The sequence below is a fragment of the Alexandromys fortis genome, unplaced genomic scaffold, assembly GCF_014885135.2.
Source record: "Alexandromys fortis isolate MF-2015 unplaced genomic scaffold, M_Fortis_MF-2015_v1.1 scaffold_92, whole genome shotgun sequence".
Lineage (NCBI taxonomy): Eukaryota > Metazoa > Chordata > Mammalia > Rodentia > Cricetidae > Alexandromys > Alexandromys fortis.
The window spans coordinates 2544230-2569845 of record NW_026067972.1 but is presented as its reverse complement, the minus strand read 5'-3'; the positions used below and the strand labels follow the sequence as shown (position 1 = coordinate 2569845).

The 25616-nt window shown below is 41.5% G+C and overlaps 1 protein-coding gene across 4 annotated transcripts in view; it reads left to right on the top strand.

Annotated features, from left to right (window-relative positions):
* Window positions 1-24304, top strand: part of Tgfbr1 (transforming growth factor beta receptor 1) — a 60073-nt gene extending 35769 nt beyond the window's left edge. For 3 of the 4 annotated variants that reach the window (XM_050155945.1, XM_050155948.1, XM_050155947.1), the window contains 7 exons: window positions 3303-3545; window positions 6273-6503; window positions 12104-12271; window positions 12657-12813; window positions 14830-14954; window positions 16108-16238; window positions 20127-24304. In XM_050155945.1, coding sequence (XP_050011902.1) covers window positions 3303-3545; window positions 6273-6503; window positions 12104-12271; window positions 12657-12813; window positions 14830-14954; window positions 16108-16238; window positions 20127-20252 — 1181 coding nt within the window. In that variant the 3' untranslated portion in view covers window positions 20253-24304. The remainder of the gene's footprint in view (window positions 1-3302; window positions 3546-6272; window positions 6504-12103; window positions 12272-12656; window positions 12814-14829; window positions 14955-16107; window positions 16239-20126) is intronic. The other variant, XM_050155946.1, reaches the window with a different exon arrangement.
* The last annotated feature ends 1312 nt before the right edge of the window (window positions 24305-25616 follow it).

The window sequence follows — 25616 nt, the reverse complement described above, 5'->3', positions numbered from 1 at the left end:
GTTTTTGTTTGTTTGAGACAAGAGTCCCTTGTAATCCAGTACTTAGAGACAGACTTCCAAAGGTTGAACTTTGACCTCCACATCTGGGGTGTGTGTGTGTGTGTGTGTGTGTGTGTGTGTGTGTGTGTGTGTGTGTAAAGGACACCAGACTAGTAAAAATCCTGTGCTAGCCTTCAATTTAAGAACTAGGGATGGGTTGCTACAGGAACAAATGTTAGATTCTCTTTTTAGAAGCACCTGGTTCCAGTACTCAGGGCCTCAGAGCTCATGCTGACTAAAGTAGGAAGCACACCTGTAGCTCAGGAAAGAGGCCAGGCCTACCAGGCACAGCAGGGATGTAGCTTCCTCATAGTTTTAGCAAGCTAATGAAGCTCTCTGTGGTTAGACTCTGTGACTCTGCTGACCTGTGATTTCTTTGTGACATTTATATAGGCATCTATAGTTATAATATGGCAAAGAAAATAACAATTCCTGAATTTCTTATTTCTATTATTTAAACTTAAAATACTGAAGTGGAAATTTATAGAACCCTGTGGAGAACTCACCTCATTTCTGGTTCCAGTTAGCAAGCAGCAAAAATGGAACAAAAGAAAAGATTCAGTGCTTCAAAAGATGTCGCTAAAAGTTGGAAAAAGATTCAATTGTTTGAAAAGATGTCTCCTGGATGGATAAGTTGGATTAGTTTTCCTCCTGTGCTTTAGGCTACCACTTATTAGCAAAGAACTTTCCGTTTTCAGTTATTGACTATAAGTGAGAACATTAAACCATTATTAAAGATTAAGAGAACCAGTTACTGTACAAATAGGTTTAATTAGAGGTTGAAGATAGAGCTAGGTAGTCCAAAGTGCTTGTTAGAAATCCAGAAAATGGCAGGAGAGCCTACAGAAAATAATATTAATCACGATTAATGAAATTCATAACATTATTAAAAATTCGTTTTCTTTAACAGCTTTAAACTACAATTATTTATTTGTGTATGCATGAGTCTGCATGTGCTGAGTCTGTGCCACTGTGTATGTGTGGGTAGGAAGACTATTTCCTGCAACTTCCACACACTGCACTGGGAGAGCTCTTGAAACACAAGAGACCAGACTCTGGTGTCTAGTGAGTCAGCCCTTATGGAGGAGATCCCCGAGCCCTTCCAGTGTCCTACCATGTCTTCTCTCCGAGCTGATACTCTGTATCCAGTGTACATGTGAGTATATCCATAGGAACTGGTTGTGTGTGAGAGAGGTGCAGGCACTGGTATGTCTAAACAAAGAGAAGATGGATTTTTTTTTTACTAACAGTTTTTAAATTAGTTTTTAACATTTATTTATTTGTTTATTTTGTGTATATGTATTGGTGTGCTGGTGCACATGTGCCACCGTGTGTATGTGTGTGTGTGTGTGTGTGTGTGTGTGTGTGTGTGTGTGTAAGTTGGAAGACAACTTTTGGGGACATATTTTATTTCCACACGTGTATTCTGGGAATTGAACTGATGTTGCCAGGCTTAGTGGCAAGTGCCTTTACCCACTTAGCCATCTTGCCTGTATTTTTAAGTGTGGTGTGTGTGTGTGTGTGTGTGTGTGTGTGTGTGTGTGTGTGTGTGTGTCAGAGGACACCTTGTAGGAGTTGGTTCTCTCTTTTGGGGTTCCTGGGGTTATTAGACTCAGTAATAGACATTTTCCCCTACAAGCCACCTTGCTGGCCCAGTGTAATCTTTAAGTATGAGGGGAAAAAGCATCAGTGCACTTAACACTGGTTATCTTTAAAGGAAGAAAATGCTCAGATTTGCCACTTTCTTCAAGTTTCAGGGAACAGTAAAATGCTGCATATTGCTTGTCGCCAAAATTCTTAAAGTAACTCAAGACTTTTCATATTCAGAGGTAACAGCTGTCTTCACATAACTAATTAAATATGCAGTCTATAAGGATTTAAGTACTCTTCCTGAAAGAAATTGCTAGAAATAAAATTCTATATGATAAGAAATTATTCTAAATGATGATGTCAAGAATGAAAAAAATATGGTGGGGAGCCGTGAACCAAGAAAAGCTTGGTAAATGCCAAAGTAATTATAATGAATATATTTCCAAATACTACATTTGAGATTATAATATCATAGTTCCCTTCCCTTTCCTCCCTCCAAGCCGTCTCATATACTTTCTTCCATCTCTCTTTTAAACTCATTGCCTTTTTTTCTTTAATTGTTGACATACATATGTGTGTGTGTGTGTATTAATGTGTTTTTGAAATGAACAAATATTAATTAATAAGAGAGTTTAAGAAAATATTTGGAAGGGGAGGGAAGAGGAGAAAAATATGTAGCTCAATAAAAATAAAATTATAAAAAAAATTTAAAAAAATAATTGGAATGTAATTAAAAATTCAGATGGCAAAAATAGTTTAGAAAGACTGTGTATGCCGGGCAAAGGTGGTGCACGCCTTTAATCCCAGCACTCGGGAGGCAGAGGCAGGCGGATCTCTGTGAGTTCGAGACCAGCCTGGTCTACAAGAGCTAGTTCCAGGACAGGCTCCAAAGCCACAGAAATACCCTGTCTCGAAAAACCAAAAAAGAAAAAAGAAAAGAATGTGTATGCACAAACTATTTCAAAAACAAGGCTTCTGTTCCCAGTGCTGGAAGGCAGAGGTGGGAGAATTCCAAGTTTGAGGCCAGCCTGGATGAACTACATGGTAAAACCCTATCTCACAAAAAAAAGGGGTGGGAGGGTTTAAAAATAAAAATAAATAAATGAATAAATAAATAACTAGAATAGAAAACAAAAGTAAACAAGAAAGTGTTTTGGCTTTTAAAAGTTGGTATACACACACACACACACAAAATATGAGCCTTTGCAGGATCACTAGGAAATAGATAATTTGTAAGGACTTTATTAACTATATTTGTATATTTTTTTCCTCTGCTATAAACTTGATATAGATTTGGAATAAGAAGATGAGAGTGCTTTATAAAACAATTGAGTTGCTGGACATTGTTTCAAATTGTTGGTTCCTTTACTAGTTAATTTGAGGTGACAGTGGGGAGGGAGGTGTAGGAGGCTGGTTTGCTGACGACTCAGTGATGAACTAGAAGATGGGCTGGGCATGCACCAGGAGAGTTGTAGGGTCCTGACAGCTGAAGGTCCAAAATGGGAGACCGGGGAGAAAGAAGACAGAACAGGGAGCTTGTCTGGCTGTGAGCCCTGTGTGTGAGGCTCTCTGCCTAAGTGATAGCAGTGGATACTTGGGGAATATGGAGGGTTTGGAAAATGTGGGTGCCACCTACATTATTTTTGTCCTTGTTGATGTTTGTTTCATTTGAGGACCTTTTTCAGAAAAGCAGTCCCCCGGCCTCGGTCCTGTGGAGCTGGCAGCTGTCATTGCTGGTCCAGTCTGCTTCGTCTGCATTGCACTTATGCTGATGGTCTACATCTGCCATAACCGCACGGTCATTCATCATCGCGTGCCAAATGAAGAGGACCCATCACTAGACCGCCCTTTCATCTCAGAGGGCACCACCTTAAAAGATTTAATTTATGATATGACAACATCAGGATCTGGGTCAGGTAATGTCAGTTTACCTTTTCTTAAGATATCTTAGTGAATCACTTTTGCTAATTATTTTAATTAGCTGGTTGAGGCATCTGGTTTAATTTGCTAAAACTTTGGGATAGTGTGAATGCTATTCCAGATTTCAGCCTAATGAAGGTTGTTGAGCTTGGTGTCTGTCTGACTGCATAGATTAATGTAGATAAATTAGAGCTTGCTTTTACCATTGAAATAAATCAGTCACTTCCATAGTTGTATAGACTTCAAAGTATCCTCTCCTATAGAATGATACTTGGCTTTTTGTGAGCTTAGGAGGTAGGAAGTAAAATTTTATTTTATTTCATTTTATTTTATTTTTTTGAGACAGAGTTTCTCTGTTTAGCTTTGGCTGGTCTTATAACTCTCTCTGCAGAGCAGGCTGGCCTCCACCTGCTCCTCTCCCAAGTGCTGGGATTAAAGGCATGTGACACTCCCGCCCAGATAGAACACCATTCTTAAAAAGATAGAGTTGCCATTAAAAGATACAGTTACCATTCTGCAGTTCTGGAATTTGGAAGGTTATTTGCCTTTTTGGTGATATGAAATTATTATTGTAATGTAAACTTGTGTGTGTATGTGTGTGTGTCTGCCTCTGTCTGCCTGTCTACCTGCCTGTCAGCCACAGTGCACATGGGAGGTCAGAGGACAATTAGTAGTTAGGGCCTTTTCTTCCACCATATGAATCCCAGGGAACAAACTCAGGTTATCAGGCTTAGTGGCAAGTACCTTCATCTACTGAGTTAGTGGGCCAGTCCAGTTTATTGTCTATTTTTAAAATTAAACTATTGCATTTTAGTAGCTTTTTATATTTAAGAGAAAATTTAAAACAAAGAAACAAATAAAAATAATCTATTAGTGAATGTACTATGATGTTTGCTTTTCTTAGTTTTGTTTTTTGTGGACTCAGAAATAGACTGCCTGATTGCCAGAATCATCTTGAGATAGAATTTTGCATAATAGTATTCTTTTTTTTTTTTTTTTTTTTTTTTTGAGACAGGATTTCTCTGTAGCTTTTGGTTCCTGTCCTGGAACTAGCTCTTGTAGACCAGGCTGGCCTCGAACTCACAGAGATCTGCCTGCCTCTGCCTCCCAAGTGCTGGGATTAAAGGCGTGTGCCACCACCACCTGGCAGTAATATTTTTTTTAAATCAAAGGAAATTACGTTTTATTTTTTCTTGCTTGTAGTTAGAAGAAGACTAAGAGAAGTGTGTCTGCTTTACAATTTTGGAATTTGATGTGTGGCTAGCAGTCAACAGGTCTAGATTCTGACATAATCTCTATGACTTTGGTCGATCCATATTTCCTCTTTAGGCTTCTATTTCCTAATATAGAAATACAGAACAGATACTTTTGGAAAAAATACTTAAAAGTGGTTTACTGAGATCTGGAATGTGTCATACTATACTTTGAAAACTATTGGTTGGTTTTAAATAAGGGCAAAATTTATGGCCATTATGAAGAGTTTGAAACAAAAATCTGGCTGATTTTAAAATAAATGATAGTAGAAGAACATTAAAGCAGGAGTTGTGACTGAGGAATAGTATTACTCTGAAGCACAAAAACCACATTAATGCTTGGAGCACATGTAATAGTGTCTTTATTGTAAGGAAATTAATACATATTGGTAGGTATGCATACCTTATCACTCATTTAAGTTCTTGAGGAAGCTGATTCTACAAATACCTACTATGGCCTTTGGTAAAAATGTGGCGATGAATACTCGGTATTGTGTTCTTTTTCTGACTGTTAGAACATATGAACACTTGTGCATGAAGCCATGTCTTCCAAAGCATCCATAGGGACCCATTAGGTAGTCCCCTGTGAAAGAGGCAGTGAGAGGCTGGGCTGGACTGGGCTGGAGTGCTGGAGATAAGACAAACTTAAGGAAGAAGTAGACAGAAAGTATGTTAGGACTTTGCAGGTTTCTCCACTGATTCTGAGTTAATGCAAATGGTTCTCAAAGAAAAATCTCCTCACAAGGAATCCGGATCCACAATAAGTAGGGGACAAAGTTGCCAAAAACTAGGGTGATTACAGACCATTTGTAATTAGTCTCTTGGTTCTGTTCTCTTATTGCTGAACTTACACCCAGGGAAATTACAACAGCTCATGTTCACAAGCCCACTGGAAGGGTTCAAGGCATCACCATGCAGATGACAGCTGATTTCTAGCAGAGGTCTGTTTATTTGCCTTTGAAATGTAGCTGTATGAATTGGAGGGTGGAGTTACTCTTTTTCTTTCTACTTCTCTTGTGCATCTGGGGCCACCAGGAGTTCTGTTGTCTCAGAGCTTCCCCTTCCTTTTGGACCTCTCCATGCAAAAACTTAATCTCCATTGTTCGCTAGCACTGACTATGCATCTGATGTTGCCTGTTTGAGGTTGTCCATCCTTAAAGTCACAGCAATGAGCAGTGTGAGTCAGTGAATGACTGTGAAGTTCAAACGAGATTGGAGTGGGGGGTGTAGGGGGTGTGAAAGAACTTGGCAAATTGAGTTATGTCCAGATGACAGGTGTCTCTGAATTTTTTTTCTATATTTACTATTGTTTTTTCCCTTTTCATTTTTTGGAGTTGGGGAGGCAAACGTAGTCTGTTTTTCCAATAAGGTAAACATTGAAGAGCAGTACCCACCCCTGTCTGCACTGCCTGCTGTCACCTGTGAGGTGTGGGCTGTTGGTGATTACGCTGTACTTATCTTTGTATTTAGGGTTACCACTGCTTGTTCAGAGAACAATCGCCAGGACCATCGTGTTACAAGAAAGCATTGGCAAAGGTCGGTTTGGAGAAGTTTGGCGAGGAAAGTGGCGGGGAGAAGAAGTTGCTGTGAAGATATTCTCTTCTAGGGAAGAACGTTCGTGGTTCCGGGAGGCAGAGATTTATCAGACTGTGATGTTACGCCATGAAAACATCTTGGGATTTATAGCAGCAGACAACAAAGGTTACTGATGTTTCCTTTCTCATGCGTGCACCTGTGTGTGTGTGTGCACACTTGTGTAGGGGTGCATGCATGTGGATGATGCTGGGTATCTCTACACTCATTCTCCACCTAATTTTTGAGATAGGGTCTCACTGAACCTGGAATATAGCTGTTTGTTTAGACTGATCTGCTAGAAGTCTCGGGGATCTATCCGTCTGCCCAGCTCTGGGATTACAGGTCTGCACTACCACATCTGGATTTTACATGGATGCTGGGAGTTGTGTATGACAGGCATGTCACCATTTGAGCCATCTTCCCAGTCCCATTTCCTTACTTTTAGTGGAACAAAACAAAGTCTAGAAGAGCTTTGTTTTAACAGAATTGACTACTAAATAAACACTCTTGGATTTGATGAGAAATAGGTATTTTTTATAAAGGTAATATTGATTAGGTCAAATATAATCTTTTAGAAATAGAACATTCTTAAGATTTTCTTCATGACAATATATTTTAAATATTTATTTTGTGTGCCACTGTACACGTGTGGAAGTCAGAGGACTTCTTGTTAGAGTCTTTTTTTTCCGCCATGTGGATTCCAGGGATTGAACTCACGTTATTAGGATTGGATTGGCAGTAAGTATCTTTACCCACTGTGCCATTTTGCAGGCTCATGGTAGTATATTTCTAGATCTTTTATTGATTTGTAAAATAGAAAAAAGCTATAAAAAATGCTGTATACTTTTATTATTTTAAAGTTGGCCATTAGTTGAGTATAGTCATAAAATAGAAGGAAAAAAACTAAAAATAGGTGGTTTAGAATTTGAGATGAGTCCAATAAGACTTCTCAGTATAGACCAGACCCCTCACATACACCCAGTGCAATGGTTGATTGGATATCTCGGTATTAGATCAGTCCATCTGTCTGTCCCCACCTCCCCACCCCTACCCAGTACTGGGGTTAGTAAGACACCTCCGTGTGGACCAGCACACACACACACACACACACACAATGCTGGGTTAGTAGGTCATCTCATTGTAGACCAACACTCCCCCCACCCCCCCCCCCCCCCAGCCCTGGGGTAGTAGGACCTCTCCGTGTAGACCCACACACACACACACACACACGGTGCTGTATTCAGGGTAGACCAGCTTCCCTCACTAAATTCTCTAGTTTCAAGCCCAGGGCCTTCCTTGTACATGCTAGACAAGTGCTTTACAATTCTGCTCTATCTCCATCTACAATGGCCTTATTTTGGGGGAGAATAAAAATAATTTGTGAGTGTATTCTTTTCTGACCTGGCAGGGATTAAATAATTCTTTAGTACTGTAAGGAAACTCAGATAAACCGAAGAGGTTTCTGCTGAATTGCCTTGTTGCTGGAGCCACATGAACACTAGGGACAGTGTAGTGCCTGTGTAAGGTGTCAAGGCCCATGCTCAAGGGGCAAGGAAGCTGCACCTGTGAGTCAGAGTGAGGGGTGACAGCCAGCAGCCACCTCAGACCCTGCTTGTGTTTCATGGCTTCAGTTAGGTAGTACCTTATGCCACAGTTTCCCCTCCAACATTTGACCTAACTTTTGACATCCTAGTCCCAAATCTAGTGTATTTCCTTCCTGCTTTCCTATTAAAAAACAAACAACAACGAAAACCACAGCAATGACTATCATTTGTGTCTTGGTGAGACTTGAAAGTAGGCTTTCCTTCCCTTTTTCTAATGTCAGGTGGTGCTATGAGGGGCTTTACAATTTCTTTTGGCATCTCTGTATTTTTTTTTTGTTTATTTTAGCATGCATTAAATTTAGCGGCTGTATTAGTTTATGTCATTATTGGGGCAAAATGCCGACAAAAACAACTTTGGGAAGGAAGGATTTTTTTTTGTTGTTGTTGTTCATGGAGGTAGCAGCATGTAGGAGCCGGTCACGTTGCATCTGCAGTCAGGACCCCCTTTTTCCTACCAGTGCAGCCATGGAATGTAGTGCTGTCCATACTGAGGGTGGGTCTCCTCACCTCTTTCCAACCTCTCAGAAACCACCCTCACAGATGACACCTAGAGGTTTGTCTCTGAAGCATCCTAAATACAGTCAAGTTAACAGTTAAGATTACACCACAGGCCGGGTGGTTGTGGCACACACCTTTAATCTCAGCACTCGGAAGGCAGAGACAGGTGTATCTTGGTAAGTTTGAGGCCAGCCTGGTCTACAAGAGCTAGATGCAGGACAGGCTCCAAAGCCACAGAGAAACCCTGTCTCGAAACAAAAAACAAAACAAAATAAAAAAACACACTTAAGCTAAAAAGATTACACTACAGAGGCCCATTCTGATTGGTTTTCATTGGCTGTGACATGGGGAGGCTTATGGTGGTGGAAACAGTAATGGATAGTTAGCAGCGATTATCCTGACTCCTAACAAGTCAGTATTTAATTAAAAAACAGAGAAGTAAACTAAAGTAATAATCAAAGTCTGACTGCCCTTGGCTCTCAGCTTTCTTCTATTTTGATTGCTTAGTTCACTCACCCAATTCTCAAGACAGCATTTTTCTTACTGTATTTTTATAATTTTCGTTTATATTTTCTTTGGTTTTTTAAGATTGCTTCAGCTGGCTTTGAACTCATGATCTTCCTCATTCCATCCCCAGTGCTGAGATAACAGTGTGTGTCAATACCAGTCTGCTCCTATTTTTTACTATTTGATTGTTTGCTCAATCTTACTCTTCTGGCTGATTTGTAAAAAAGGCTCTGGTTCTACAAACAGTGATTGTTCCCTTAAAGGCTTACCAAGTTTGTGATTCCAGGTTCTACTATGGTGGTGGCTGTTTGCACTTGAAACTGAAACCTCTTTTAGGCTCCATCAGGCATGGTCCAGTTTAGGACACACAGGTGCTAACCGCTGAACCAGTTGTGCCCTGAAGTGTCATTTATTCAAGCAGCAGTCAGGTGGATGCTGTCATCTGGTGGTCATGATGAGAACTAACTGACCCTACTGACTTTCTCTCATCCCTTTTTCTTTATTAGGGCACAACCTATGCTTCTTACCTCAGTTCTCTTTTTCTTTATCTTCATCCTCTTGATTTGGTTAGTTTTGCCCAGGCCAGCCTTAAACAGAACAACATAAAAGGATATATTTTTAATTATGTCTGTGTGTGGATATGTGTGCTTGAGTACAGGTGACCAAAAAGGCCAAATGCATAGGTTGTCCTGGGGCTGGGTTCCAGGCACTTGTAAGCTGCCCAGTAGGGTGCTGGGAATTGAACTCTGATTTCCTCAAAAGCAGTATGTGTTCTTAACTTCTGAGTCGTCTCTCCGTCCCTTGGGCTGCCCTCTTTGTATGTATAGTTTTTTCCCTCTTCCTTCTTCCCTAGTGGATACCTCAGGAAACATCCCTTTCCTGCCATCTTCTCTATCTGTTGTGTGGTTAGGCCTTTCCTAACACAGTTATGCATGCAGCAGACACGTACACGAGCTGCTGATGTGCCCATACCAAGAAAAAGACTTCAGGAATTGAAGGAAGAGCAGTTTAAAAAGGTAAAAAAGAGAAGAAAAAATAGTGTCACTAATCTCATAAGTTCTTTTTAGAAGTACCAAGAATGCATGGGACCAAAGAAATGGCTCAGAGCCTACGTTCAACTCCTAGCACCTACATGGCAGCTCAACTGTCTATAACTCCAGTTTCAGGGGATCCAATACCCTTTTCTGTCCTCTGTGAACACCAGGCACACAAGTGGTAAAGAGCCATACATGCAGGTCAAACACCCAAACATATAATAAAATTAAAAATAAAGGAATCTCCATATTCTGTAGTTCCATCTTGTTTCTTGATCTCATCTCCTCTCCCCACTCCTCCCTCAACTTTCCCCCTCCTCTCCCTTTGTTGTTTTGGTTTTTGTTGTTGATGTTGTTGTTGGTTTTCCAAGACAGGATCTCTCTGTGTAACCCTGGTTGTCCTGAAACTCAATTTGTAGATCAGGCTGGCCTCCAACTCAGAGAGCTGCCTGACTCTGCCTCCTGAGTGCTGGAATTAAAAGCATGTACTACAATCTATAAAATAAAGAACTTATTTTATGTTTTCTTTTGTTTATAGCTAGTAGGGATCAGCACATTTTAAGGTCTCATGTGCCAAACATTGTATTACCTACTATATATATATATTGTTTTTTCTCTGTAGCCTTGGTGCCTGTCTTGGAACTAGCTCTAGCTCTTGTAGACCAGGCTGGTCTCAAGCTCACAGAGATTTGCCTGCCTCTGCCTCCCAAATGCTGGGATTAAAGGCATGCGCCACCACCGCCTGGCGTATTACCTACTTTAAAAAGAAATGCAGTTCTGTATTCTCTTTAACATCTTAAGAGTCTTCGAAGTAGGTTGCTGTTCTTGTATAAAAGAAGCATAACCCCGTTGAGAAACTTGTCTGAGGCCATGTAATCAATAGTATACAGACCCTCGATTCCTTTCTGAGTCAGTCTGACTTGTTTTAGTTAGGTTTTCTATTGCTGTAGTAAAACACCATGACCAAAACCAAACTGGGGACATAAGGGCTTATTTCAGCTTATATATCATGATCACAGTCCACATGAAAGGAAGTTGGAGCAGAAACTGGAGGCAGGAACTGAAATAGAGGCCATGGAGAATGCTTTGCTCCCCATGGCTGGTCCAGCCTGCTTTCATTTAGCACTCAGGACCACAAGCCTAGAGGCAGCACTGCCCATAGTGAGTGCCTCCCCCCAATCCCCCCCACATCATTCTTCAGGCTCATACACAAGCCAGATTCCTTCTTCCCAAATGACTCTGGCTTATGTCAGGGTGACATAAAACTAGCCAGTATATGACTTTACTGAGCTGTGTTGTCTCTTGTTTTACCATCTACTTCTAAGTTTAATAGCATTTAACTAGCATCCTTACTATTACTGCTTTGGGAAATCATTTCAGATGCATGTATCAGCTTACCTAGGAACTCTTAGCACCCGCATTCCAAGTGGTTTAGGTTCTACATCACCTTGTGTAAAATGAAGCTTAGTCTGATTCTTTTCAGCTATCTCTTCTGACACTTCCTTTCTCAGCAGCAGAGGTACCACTGTGTTTGGTTTCCTGAGGTAACAACATTGAAGCTATAATCAACTTGTCTGGCATCTTTGAGAACTGCACAGTCTGTCACTAAAGCTTGTCAATCCTCACCAAAGCTCACGTCAGTTTTGTCACATGCTGTTTCATCCACACTGAGGCCGTGCTGGGCTCCCTGGGTGTTTCTTATCCCCAATCCTGTGCCCTTCTTCCCCTCCAGAAGCAAACACTGCACACTAACTAATCTGACCCAGGTTCCTTCCAAAGAACTGAGGAGCCCCAGCTCTGCTACTCTGTAGTCTAAAGAAAATCGACGTTGTGGGAATATGAGTCCTTTTCTCTTAAGTGAAAATATTTATCCTTGCTTTGTCTCAAGAATAGGGGGTGTACTCTAAGGGACTACACATAAAAGTGTAGAAAAATTGAATATAAGAATGTGGAGAAATTCATGCAAACTTAAGATGACGTCATGTTGCAATTGTGTGATCAAGACTGAGAGTGGGAAGTGGTAAAGGCTTGAGCAGCTGTAAATGCGCTGCAGCCCAACTGAAATGTGTGCTCTGACTTCCAGACAATGGCACGTGGACTCAGCTGTGGCTGGTGTCGGATTACCATGAGCATGGCTCCCTTTTTGATTACTTGAACAGATACACTGTTACCGTGGAAGGGATGATCAAACTGGCTCTGTCCACTGCAAGTGGTCTTGCCCATCTTCACATGGAGATCGTTGGTACCCAAGGTAATACTTTCTATAGTTCTATTATTTAAGCTTAAGTTCCTGTGAATGTAATATCTATTCAAAACTTAACTGGAAATGTATAGCTTTTAAATTTTGAATGCTTTTCCAAGGCAAATCTCAGAAATACTGAAATTTACTTAGAGATCAATAAACAACTTTTTCACCTTAATTTTTTCAGTTGTTAGATTTATGTTGTCTGAAAATTTAAACAAGACTTCATCCCTTTGGCACAGTGACTTAGTGAGGTTAGTAGTAGCCTAGTTGTTATAGGTGATGTAGCTCGAGTGTGTTCACAATGGGACAGGTGAAGCTTCGGCACCTAAAAAGTGAGTTGTGGTTGCTGTCATTCGTTAAGCAGTCATGTCTAACTTTTGGTTTCCAATAGGAAAGCCAGCTATTGCTCACAGAGATTTGAAATCAAAGAATATCTTGGTGAAGAAGAATGGAACTTGTTGTATTGCAGACTTGGGACTGGCTGTGAGACATGATTCTGCCACAGATACAATTGATATTGCTCCAAACCACAGAGTAGGCACTAAAAGGTATACTTAGGAATAAATGGTGTTTAATAATGCCTTATGTCAACTCCTTTTCTTTCCTATTTTCATACACTTATCTCTTCTGATAAACTTGCTCCTTTATTAGACTGTTCACAAGCTTTTGGAGTCTTTACTCCTTTGAAGCCTGGTTACGTAACTTGAAAATGAGCCTGTTGATAGAGCAGCCCTTCCAGAAGTATCATTATGAACTTAACTGGGTTAATTGTAGGAACAGTAATGTCGTAGTTGGGGTTTCTATTGCTGTGAGGGGACACCATGACCATGGCAACTCTTATAAAGAAAAACACTTAATTTTGATGGCTCGCTTACAGTACATTATTATTATAGTGGGACATGGTGGTGCACAGGCAGACATGATGCTAGAGAAGGAGCTGAGCTTTACATCTTGATATGCAGGCAACAATAAATGGTCTGTCTCTCTGGGTGTGGATTGAGCATACATGAGACCTCAAAGCCTGCTTCCACAGTGACACGCTTCCTCCAACAAGGCCACCTCCTAATAGTGCCACTCCCTATGGGGATCATTTTCTATCCCCATCACCACAAATCAGCACAAATAATAACTAGTAATAGTCTATAGCTTGCCATGGTTTCTGTACTGTAGCAAGGCTGTTTTCATGTTTTCTGTTGTCTTTCTTCCTTAGAACTTTTGTATATGCTGTCCTTAAAACATACATCCTCTACTGTTCCTTAATAGCCCTCCCGTCTCCAGAAAGCCTCTTCTGGTCCTCAGGACGCTTACATGTTCCTGGCACAGCACCATGATAAATGACAATCTGAGGCGTTTGCTGTAACTGTTCTCATGTTATGTTCTGTCCACTTATGTGTCTGGGTCTCTGTATTCCATTGGATTGCAAGAAGCTTAAGAGCAGTTTTGTGTTCCAGGTATTTGTTGAAGTGCCTAATACACTTTCGTAAATATTTGTTGCATTCGTGTGTTCTCAAAAGAGCCTCCGTAGATAGGTGTTGCTACTCTTAATTCAGATGAGAAAACCACCAAGTTGGCTAAGTAATGTGTGTCAGCACGCTTCTGACAAGCTGAGATGGATTCGGAGTCTTACTGTGTCTAAAAATCACTTCACAGCTCCTTCAGAACTCATTCCTTGAACTTGGAGAAATCCAGCAGCTTCAGACAATCTAAACTGTAATTACAGTTTCTGGGTTCCATGGGGATTTACAAAACTCATGACTGGCTGAGTGAGCCTTAGTAGTGGTCTGTAGGATCTGTAACTGTAGCAGAGTTTTAGAAATTTCAGAGCTGGACAGTGGTGGCGCACAGTTTTATCTCCTGTACTTGGGAGGCAGAAGCAGGCAGATCTTGCCAGCCTGGTCCAAAACAACAGGACAGCCTGGGCTACACAGAGAAACCCAGTCCCAAAAACTTAAAAAAAAAAAAAAAAAAGAAGAAGAAGAAAAATATGCCCCTAAACAGTAGTAGAGGGTGATGTGCGCCAGGGTGTGTCTTTCAGAAACCATGCTCAGAAAGAAGACAGATGGCACGGCCCTGCCTGCAGTGTCAGCACTTCATGGGATTCAATCAACATCATTAATTTGCAAACCAGTTTAGATACTTAATATTTTGCTTGAGTCTGATACGATCTCAGTTATGTGATATTTTGTGTATGTGTTTTTATAAGGCGTCCGAAAGGACTGACCCTTGTGTTAGCACTCACGGTAAGGGGGCGATTTTTTTTTACTTTGTACTTTATATACTTGGGAAATTTTTTATAGAAAGTGTGAATCATTTTTTTAAAGCAGCTCAACCAACATAAAAAGAAAAGAAGTTTGCTGGGTTTGATTGTGTACACCTTTAATCTGGACACCTTAGAGGCAGAGACAGGTGGATTTCTAAGCCAGCCTAGTCTATATAGTAACTTTTTCAGGCCAGCTAAGGCTTCATAGTGAGACTCTGTATGTCTGTGTCTGTCTCAGAAAGAAAAGACAATATATGAAGCAGTTCAAAATGAATGTCAGCTAAAATGTTGGCTTCTTTTTTAGGTACATGGCCCCTGAAGTTCTAGATGATTCCATAAATATGAAACACTTTGAATCCTTCAAACGTGCGGACATCTATGCAATGGGCTTAGTGTTCTGGGAAATTGCTCGACGCTGTTCCATTGGTGGTAAATCGCTCTCCTTCCCCCAGTAGTCTATCATGAGAAGTTAGTCAAGAATTTTCTTCCCCCTTGACTGAAATTCTACAGTCCATAGTCTGACAGGTGACCACTGGAAACACCACAGGGAACAAAAGATAAACCTCGCCAGCACACAGCTTCATCCAGTCCTCTCCTGTTGCTGTTGAGTCTCAGTGTCAGAACCTAGCTTCATGTCATCTTGGATTAAGTTATTTAAAAGGCCACCTGAGAAGTTGTTTTTAGTATGGACTCAACTACATCTTTTTTGTTTTGTTTTGTTTTTAAGACTGTACTTGTTTTTTCCAGCTTGATTATTGAAGATCCATATACATTTAATTGCATTAACATTTCGTACTTTTTAGATTAAGTTTGTTTTAGCTTTTGGTTTTATATTAGCCTAAGAACTTACTTGTCAGTGTTTGCTCAAAACATTTTCTCTTAGGCTTAGGAATCTGGGATGAGACAGTAAGGGATAGCGTATGTTTGGTGTTATAGCATAGGATATGTTAACAGGGAGAAGCAGAGGAAGGGATATGTGGGCCTCATCCCTTTATAAGTATATCCAGGCATCCAGCCAGAGGCTGCGGTCACAATAATGTATCGTCTTCTTCTGCCTGCTGGAGCTACAGTCAGAGTGTCTGCCTGGTCACCACAGCACTCTGGGTTCCTTCTCTGTTCTGTGATACAATGCTCCTCAGAGCCAGGCTCAAGGAGGAAAGGCTCCCAGTTCCCAGTTACAGCTATCCTGGAAGTCACAGTAGTGGGAGCCTGAGGGAGCTGGTCACATGACATCCAGTCTACTTACACACTCCAGAATCCCTTGCTGAGGAAGTAGTCCTGCCCATAATTAATATGAGCCCTCCCACATCAATCAAAATAATCCCTCACAGGCATGCCCAGAGGTCTATCTCCCAGGGATTCTAGAGTTGTCAAGTTGACAACATTATCCTTCACAAAAGTATAGGTGCAGTGATGGCCCTAGGGTGGGGTATTGATGCAGGTATGGGGAGATACATGCAGAAAGCTGTGGATGTCTCTGCACCTCCCCACTGTAGAGGCGGACCACAGTAATGAACTGTCGAGTGACCTTACAGTGATAGGCAGTTCCTGATTAACTGGGATTGTTTTCTAACCAATACAGGAATTCATGAAGACTACCAGCTGCCTTATTATGACCTTGTACCTTCTGATCCATCAGTTGAAGAAATGAGAAAAGTAGTTTGTGAACAGAAGTTAAGGCCCAATATTCCAAACAGATGGCAGAGCTGTGAAGTGAGTGCTTCCTTTGTTACTAGGCTGTGCTCCACTGTTTCCACTTTCTGGAAGGGAAAATTCTCACTTCTTTCTCTTTCTCATAAGCTAATAAGTAAAGTAGAATAATTTGCTTTTCTTGAGTATTAGAAAGACTGTGTAACATTTGCAGTGGTCAGTGGCATGTCTGAACATTGTTAGACCTCCAAATGGAGTAAGGTGCTTCTGTTGGCGTGAGTACCTCCCTCCAGGGTAGCGCAGACACTGTCAGACACTGGGCAAGAATGCGGAGGACTGCCAGTCCCAGCTCGGCTCCCTCTCGGACTCACACATGGGCAGGTTGCTTCAGTTCTGGGCACAGTCATTGCAGATGTGACCTGTGTTCCTAGGATTGTGTAGGGCTGCTTCTAGGAGGGAGGGGTCATCCCCAGCTCTTAAAGAATGTTGTAGGAATTCATTCTTAGCTATAAATTCAAAGAAGTCATTAGACAATTTTTCTTTTTTCTCATGGTTTTCTGAGACAGGGTTTCTCTGTGAAACAGTCCTGGCTGTCTCTAGACCAAGCTGGCCTTGAACTCACTGAGCTCTACCTCCCAAGTGCTGGGATTAAAGGCGTGCTTCAGGCTCCTTAGACAGATTTTATTGACAGCAGTTTCTGTCCTGTTAGTGGAGCAGGATGTGCCTTCCATACTTGATGTCTGATAGTTTAGGGACGTCTGGACAGCTCAGTGGTTCCCCACTGGCGTCTGTGTGCTCCCTCTGGGAGGTCTGCGTGTTGCTCTCCAGTGTCACTTTAAAGCAGGGCTGTGGTACACAGACCTGTTATCCTGGTAGTCCAAAGGTAAAAGCAGGAAGAACCGGAGTTCAAACTTAACTTCAGCCAGTTTCTGGCCAACCTGGGCTACATGAGACCCTATTTCAAAATAACATTAGATCTCTTAATGGGGCCTCAAGGAATGATACTAAGGTGGTTTTAGTAAAGTCTCTCTTCTAGTCTGGTAATTTCTACAAAGCTCTACTGTTTGTTGTTGGTAAAGTACCAAACATACACATTCCTAGAAAGAAAGTCCAGAGGACACATACCCAAGCAGTAACAAGTTACATGGGGAATGCAAACTTAAAGAGAAAGAATGTTTTTATTTTCCTTAAGAATTTTTTTTTTAAATATTTATTTATTTATTTATTTATTATTCTGTCTCTGTGCATACCTGAAGGCCAGAAGAGGGCACCAGACCTCATTATAGATGGTTGTGAGCCACCATGTGGTTGCTGGGAATTGAACTCAGGACCTTTGGAAGAGCAGGCAATGCTCTTAACCTCTGAGCCATCTCTCCAGCCCCTCCTTAAGAATTTTTTAAGAGTAAAAGGAATTCTTTTTGTGTGACATCTTAAGTAAAATGCAGTGTGCAGACCCAGAGGAGACAGCTCAGCGTACTCAGAGTTTTCATGTGCTGGAACTCGACAGACAGGGGTGTGCTTGATAGCACAGATGTGAAGTGCTCACACACATTTATTAACTGAAGCAGTTTAAGGACAGACGGCTTTTCAGTGGGAAGAAACTTGCTAACATTAAGAGCATGTGCAGTGCAGTTACTGTTACGGTGTGCTGATCGCTGCCGTCACTGCCGCGTTATTTTCTCAGTTCAGTTACTGTTGTTCTGGGTACGTATTGCTATTTCAAGCTTCTCCTTTTCTAGGGTTTACAAGGCTCTTAAGTTTGTGTGAGGCCCTAGTTCAGTGTCCAGCAGCACATGTGCAGGGTACACACCTGCCCCAAACGAACAAGTACATAGTCTTGTAGGCCTTCTGCTTTTTCCAGTGTGGTTCTCCCAGGATCACTGTATAGCTGATTGTCCTGGAATTCTTTTTTGGATTTTTTGTTTTTGTTTTATTTTTGGTTTTTGTCCTTCTGAGCCTCTGTCTTCCTGTTCCTTTGTTTACTCCTCTCTTTCAGGACTCTGTTCAAATTAAACATTTCCCCCTTCCTACTGAGACGAGTGCTTGCCTCTCTTGGCGTGTTCAGTCTCCTCTAAATTGTTTTTCTCCTTGGCATTTGCCACCCTGAAGGTCTGTATTTTGCAGTAATTTATTAATTGGTTTATCTCTGCAATGCAAACTTGAAGACAAGGATTTTACAAGTTTGTTCACTGTTGTGTCTAACACCTGCAGACAAAAATATTTGTTTAGGTGGACATATATGTATGAATTGGCTCATTGTCCTTTAAATCTAGAAGCTTATATTTTTTAGGAAATACTTCTGAAGAAGTCTTGGATAGCTTCCCATGTTGTTTTCTCTTCACCTCTGCTTACCTGAATATAAGACTACTCCCGTCCCCAACTTTTTCCCTACTTATTGGGAGATTTATCAGCTTCATGTTCTAATTCTGTTTTTCCATATATATGTTTGTAGTGATTAGGCGAGCAGGCCTGCTTTTCGTCCTGCCCAGTTCCCGCATGGCTAGCTTAGCCCCGGAGATACAACACACAAACTGTATTCATTTAAACACTGCCTGGCCCATTATATCTAGCCTCTTATTGGCTAATTCCCACATCTTGCTTTAACTCATATTTAGTAATCTGTGTAGCACCACGAGTGGTGGCTTACTGGAAAAGATCCTCACTTGCGTCCGTCTCGGGGCAGAGAATCATGGCGTCTGACTCACTTCCCTTCTTCCCAGCATTCTGTTCTGTCTACTCCACCCACCTATGTTCTGACCTATCAGGCCAAGCAGTTCCTTTATTAATTAACCAATAAAAGCAACAGATAGAAAGAAGACCCACTACATATATTCTCATCCTCCCTCCCTTTTCCCTCCTCCTCATGACCTCCGCTTTACCTTTCTCTCAAAATTTTAATTTCTACAAGTACTTACTTGCTCTCCGAATGTTCCTCCTCTTCACTACTTACAGAACCTTATTGGCCATCACTAGACATTTGTGTAGTGCTGTAGTATAAAATACAGGGACTCAGGGACACTGAGGGAGGGAGAGGGAAGGAACTTTGAGTATAAAGACTACACACAGACCAGTGATGAATACCAGTGTTTGGTGGTGCCTATGCGAGGGCCGAACACGGGACTTTACACATCCTGTGCAAATGCTGTTCCAAGGAGCTGCACCCTGTCCATTAACAGTAGAGCTTTGATGTGGTGTTCTCTGTCTGTATCTTCTGTTGGTTTCAGTTTCTCCATTTCATGTTACTTTTTTCACATGTTTGACCAGACCCTTTTCACTTTTAACGAGGGTCTAGGTGCTGGTAGAACCCGTGTCATATGCATGCAGCTTCCTTATGTCTCTTTGGGTTGTTTTCTTAGGAAGTCACTGTTGGTGATCTGTTCAGGTCTGTTCTCTTGGGCTGCCCAAATTTCCAGAAGGAGATACCTTCAGAGTCCACCCAAGAAGAGAATGTACAAGCACTACTTCCCCTGTTGTGGGAGAACGTTTACATTCTGAGAGTTCAGTATGCTTCCGGCATGGGATGCCTGCACTTATGCTCTGTAACCAGAGATAGGTCTTCTCTCAGATGAAAACTCTCAGGTCTGCTAGGATGGAGAAGTGGCAGGGTCCCTAGCTGTGAAATGTTGGAGTGAACAGTGCCAGGGTTCCAGCCCTTTGAGCCATTCTCCCTACTTTCTACCCTAAGCTTTGTTCTAAAGTACTTAATAATGCAGCTGAGTTCTCACCCAGTGTCTCAGGTGGCATCAGCCTTTTGAAGTCCCCTGAGAGAGCTCCACTCCCACAGCCTTTCCAGAGCTGGCACCTGGGTCTTGATGGATACTAAAGTCTGCATTTGCTACTACAAACAGCGCTAGACTAGGAACCTTATTTGAAAGTCACCAATAGAAGGTCTTCTCAGATTAATGGCAAGTGGTATAGATGCATTAATTATTTTCTCATATTTTCTTGTAGGCCTTGAGAGTGATGGCTAAAATTATGAGAGAATGTTGGTATGCCAATGGAGCAGCTAGACTGACAGCTTTGCGAATTAAAAAAACATTGTCACAGCTCAGCCAACAGGAAGGCATCAAAATGTAACTGCAGCTTCATGGGGACTCTCCTCTCTTCATATCTGCTCCTGGGCGTGTTTGAGAGGCCTGTTCTACCTCACTGGGAGAGCGGAGGGCACTGCTTCCTCTTGCTGCAGTGGAATATGGTCAATTGAAAGCTTCCCAGAGTTCCTCTGGGTTCAGAGGCCACCACGGGGATCCTTGCTGTGCACTGCGGACGCTTCTACCCAGGACAGTTACAGGATGTTGTGTAGTTTACTTTTGTTTTTAAAAGGACTGCTGGCCCCTAGGGAGCTGCTGTGCTGGTGGCTATCCGTGCGGTGAGGTCGCTAGGGCGTCGAGTTAAATGAAGCACTTATGGTTTTCGCTCCTGTTAGTACATTCTCAGAGGATTCTGAACCACTAGTTTCCTTGATCCACTTTGAATGTACTGTTTTATAATTTTTCAGGATCTGAAACTAACACCTGAAACTCTGTAGTCTAAAAAAGAAATGGCCTCGTGTAGGCATGAGGGGCACAATTGATGCATTGTGTTTGTGTAGCTCCTGCTCCTCACACTCAGAACACAACATGCCTTCAGCGTGGGCTGTGTGCACCAGTAAGTGCCACTTCTCCATCTTTCTGAATGGAAACAGATAGAACTTCTGCAAGTCTGTGTTAAATCTTGTATTGTTTTCATTCAAAAAATTTATTTTTCTGAGTAACCTAAATCTTTTCTGGGTTTTTTTTGTTTTTGTTTTTGTGGTAGAGATCATTCGATATTTATGCCTTTCTCCTACCCAAATGTGCTTGAACCACTGAGGCAATGCAGTAGCATTAAGAAGCAGTTATTGGTCATGTGGGAACATCCCCACATTGAGCTTTGAAGCTTTGCAGCTGAGATGTGTTTTCTGAGTTTATTTTAAAAAGCCAAGTGGCACTCCAGACACATACAGTGCTTTATGGATTTAATCATTGTGGCACATAGAGTCTTCTGAAAGGAGATCTCTGTCTGCTGCCTCGTCAAAAGTTGTATGCTTTTCTGTAAGCCATTTTTTTTCTTCATCTAATCAAAGACTGGTTTTTCTGTTTTGAAATGAATTGCATTTAAAATTCAAATGTGGTTAATGTTAAATAATAGGCCTTTTCTAGGAAGGCAAAGATAGTTAATTTGAATATGCAACAGGTGTACTTGACTTTCACATGTTATGTAGCTGTATTTGTGGATTCTATCATGGGAAGGGTAGAGTTAGTGGAGTTTTGAGGTCACTACACTTTGAAGAGGCAGCTTTTAATTGAGTCTTTTTAACTCATATGTAGATCTTGCAACTGCATGGTTACATGGTGGGATTAAATACAGTGCACACCTGATACTGGGAGAAGTGGCAGCTAGCAGCCATTTTGAGTGGAGGCTCCCTTCATGTTTTCTTGGCCACATGAAATGTTCACAGTCAGCCTGTTGGGTCTTTTCATCAGTGCTGGAGTTAGCTGGTTAAGCCTGGGCTTTATTTCCATGCTCTGGAGTCTTTGCAGGGCTCCTATGGCTTTCAAAGTCCTTTCTATCACTGTGACCAGGTTCTGAGAGGAAAGTGTTATCATTGCTTGAGGCAAGATGGAGAGAGTAGTGGTAGCAGTTCCCAGATAGGAAGGTCAAGATACCCTTTAGTGTTTATTCAAGAGATTGTGACGATTGATGCTGAGGCAGCTGCTTTCTGTTTATGTCTTATCTCAACCTAGGATAAACCTGAAGACTGTTTGGTCTTAAACCAAAGTAACTGTAGGATGAATGACATGTTACATAGGCATTAGTGTCGGCTTCGTGCATTTAAAAACATCGTGGGGAAAAGTGCTTAGAGTTTAGTATTTTTGAATACAAATTTGAGTTTTTTTCTGTAGTTATCATGATTTCATCAGTGTGAGTAAGCGTGAGGGTTTGTTGTTATGGTGTGTGTTACGTCACCTGCTTGATAAGCTCTAGTGCTGCGGTCAGGTACTTTGGGGCCTTTGTTTTTTGTTCTCTCCATTTCTAACCCTTTGAGATCGCTTTATGGAAATCCAGGGGACCAATGCATTTTATCACTAAAACTATTTTTATATAATTTTAAGAACATACCAAAAGTTGTCTGAGTTGAAGTTGTAATACAGTTTCTCGCTTTCATACAAGGAAATGGGTTTTTCCGAAGATGCGTTTCATCACATCAGAGGCTGAAGAATCGTTATGTTGTTCTTGCCTAAGTGGATAAAATGTGCTTTTGATGAATCAGGGAACTTTTTTAAAGTTGGAATTTAGTTCTCAATTGAGTTTTTGTGTTTATAGCTAATTTTTTTGTCGAGGGATAGTTTGCTAATCCCAAATGGCCAATATGAATATGAAAATAACTTAAAAGTGGAGATAGATCATGGTTACTGTGGCTATGACTACAGATACATCTGATTAGAAAAATACTTTTATGTTATTTTGTAATATAGTCTATTGTTTATATCACCTATCAGAAATACCCTCCCCTTTCCAAGACGTAGTATGGTTAAAACCTACTCTGACAAATGACACATCACCTTGTCAGTGCCCTGGCCGAGAGCATGAGGGAAGTGCGAGTTACTGAGGTGTAGACAGCTCGGGCCCCTTACATTTCAACAGTGTTTCTCCTGGTCTGCCTTTCTGCTGTCCCTGGCTCAGAGATTTGTCCCCCACCCCACCTCCAGCCTTTGTACTGAAGAGCTGCTTTTGAGACCTAAACTGGAGTGGTTGATGAAGCTCTGTGATACTTTCCCACTTCACTGAGTCATTGGATGTCACAAGGAGTGGTCTGCAAACATGGGGCCGTGGATGCTCCTACTGGTAGCTCTGGGCAGAGAGGAGGGTGACAGCTAGGTGGCAGCAGGAGTCGCCTCAGAAACAGTGGCCAGCTGTGTTCCTAGTAGAGCGGTGAGGCCGAGGAGCTGAGCCTGTAGCCCACTACTGCAGTAGTGCTCAAGAAGTGCCTTGAGGCCCTATGTGGTGCCATGGCCATCAGGAACTCCAGACTTTGGTTTTCAGCACAGGTTAAAGTGGTCACGTGACTATTTGCAGTCCATACATGTTTGACTCGTTCCCTATTATCAGATAGTAAAACCAATGACAAAGTACTGATTAACACGCACACCAAAATCTGCCCACTAGACATAGCAGAAGTTTGTGTTTTCGCTCAGTGCACTGAAAGGATGGTTGCAAATCGTTTCTTTGTCCCTTTGTCATGGAGTGTTCTGGCTCCACATGTGGAGATCCCAGATGTTCTGTCGCAGTGCAGAACATGTCAGCGCATTAAGAGTCTAAAGAATAGTCCCGGGTGGCAGTGCAGTTCATGTGTTAGGTTGACGTTTCTGTGGGCTCTCTCTAGGAAAGCGGAGGGCTGTCAGTACGCTGTTTTCAATCCTGTTATGCACTCTTACAAACATTTTTAAAATATGGTCAGTAACATTCAACCTCTTTATTAAAACTTAAAACGAATTTGCTTTTAGTTTTCAATGAGATTTTGAGTTGAGTATCATGAACTGTGTTTTGATAATCCCTTTTTCACATTGTGCCAATGGAATGGAGTAGTTGATATTTCTTTGTTTGTCAAGGAGATGCTTCAAAATGTCATTTGCTTTAAACTTAAATTACCTCTCAAGAGACCAAGGTACATTTACCTCATTATGTATATAATGTTTTAGTATTTGTCGCATCCTCCGGGTCTGCAGTTTATTTCTGTAAAGTGTGAGTGTTATGTTGCTAAGTTCTCAGATGGTACTGTATTGTTTTTACTTGTACCCCAAATAACATCATCTATACCGTTGTCTGTATTTTATTGTATTTGTGCAAAATCCTTTGACTCTGTTGGTGTGATCTCTGCCCTTTCAGATATGTACAGATGTCCATAGAAATGTTCATTTCAGTTGAATGATTTTGGAAGCCTGTGAAGAAAAGAGAAAAACACAACTGCGTTTCCCCCATAAGTTTTTAAAATTGTACATGGTATGTGTAGTAATATTCCAGAAGAACTGTAAATAGAAGCTAGGAGTTGTGTCCTAACACTACAGTAGAAAACAGAAGCAATGCAAATAAACTACTTTTTCCCACCAGTGCCAGTGGCTCCATTCTTTTCTGCAAGACAGAAATGAATAAGCTCCCTAACTCGGTCAGGGTGTCATAAGAATCCACTGTTTCATGAGGTCCAACAGTCCCAAGTTTGGGAATAGCCTGGTGTGCATGCTTCCAGGGAGCTTGGGTGCATAGCACAACCTGCCTCAAAACAAAACCCAAAGCCATTAATGGTAAAACTGTTGGAAGAATTGTCAGCTAAAGCCCAAGAGGCACTCTTTAGATTCAGGACCATGGCAACTCTTATAAAGGAAAACATTTAGTTGGGTACCTTACATTTTCAAATGTTTAGCCCATTATCATCATGGTGGGACGTGGTGGAATGCAGGCAGACATGGTGCTGGAGAAGAAGCTGAGAGTTAATACATCTTGATCCACGGTCAGTTAAGAGAGCACACTGCTTTTGCACAGGACCTGAGTTTAGTTCTCAACGCCCGTTGGGGGCTCACAACTACCTGTAACTCTTATCTGCAAGGATTCTGACATCCTCTTCTGGAGTGGTTGTTGGCATAACGGTAGACATACAGAGCAATGAAACAAAATTCAGGAAATGAACCCTTAGAAGATGACCCAGTGGGAGAAAGGGTGGCATTTCACAGTTGCCACTGGGGATGGCCATATTTCACAAGGAAAAAGACAGCAAGAGGGTTAAATCTTTATAGAGGTCTCTGTTCTACTATACAGTTCTTAGAATGAAGTATGAAAAACCACACAAAGGACTTCAACAAAACCCATTAAGAAAACAAATTGATAGATTGGACTTTATTAAAATTGAAGGTCTTTCAGGGCAAACAGAACATCATTAAGAGTAAAGGGACAAACCCGACTGAAAGCATCTACAAATTATATGCCTGAAAAGATTGGTGTTTAGGACATATAAAGAACATTAAAATTACTTTTAGTGTGTGTTTTGGGGGTGGTACATGTTTGTGCATTTTAGTGCACAGAACAGCCTGGGGAATTAGATTCTGTGCACCATGGAGACTCGTGGAGACTCAAACTCACGGTGGTTAGCTTGTTGACAAACACCCTTTGAGCCATCTCACTGATGCAAACAATATGAAGAGCTCAAAAAAATCAATAAGACAGTCCAGTTTAAAAGTGGCTGAGTGCTTGGTAGGCATCTTCCTGAGAAGATACATGGATGTCTACTAATTCTTCATAGAGACTACTGATGACAGGTGTAGTGACATGCTTGTGATCCCAGCAGTTGGGAGACTGGGGCAGGAGGGTTACAAGTTTAGGGTTTGCCTGGGCCACATAGCAAGATCCTGTCTTTTTTTTAAAAAAAAA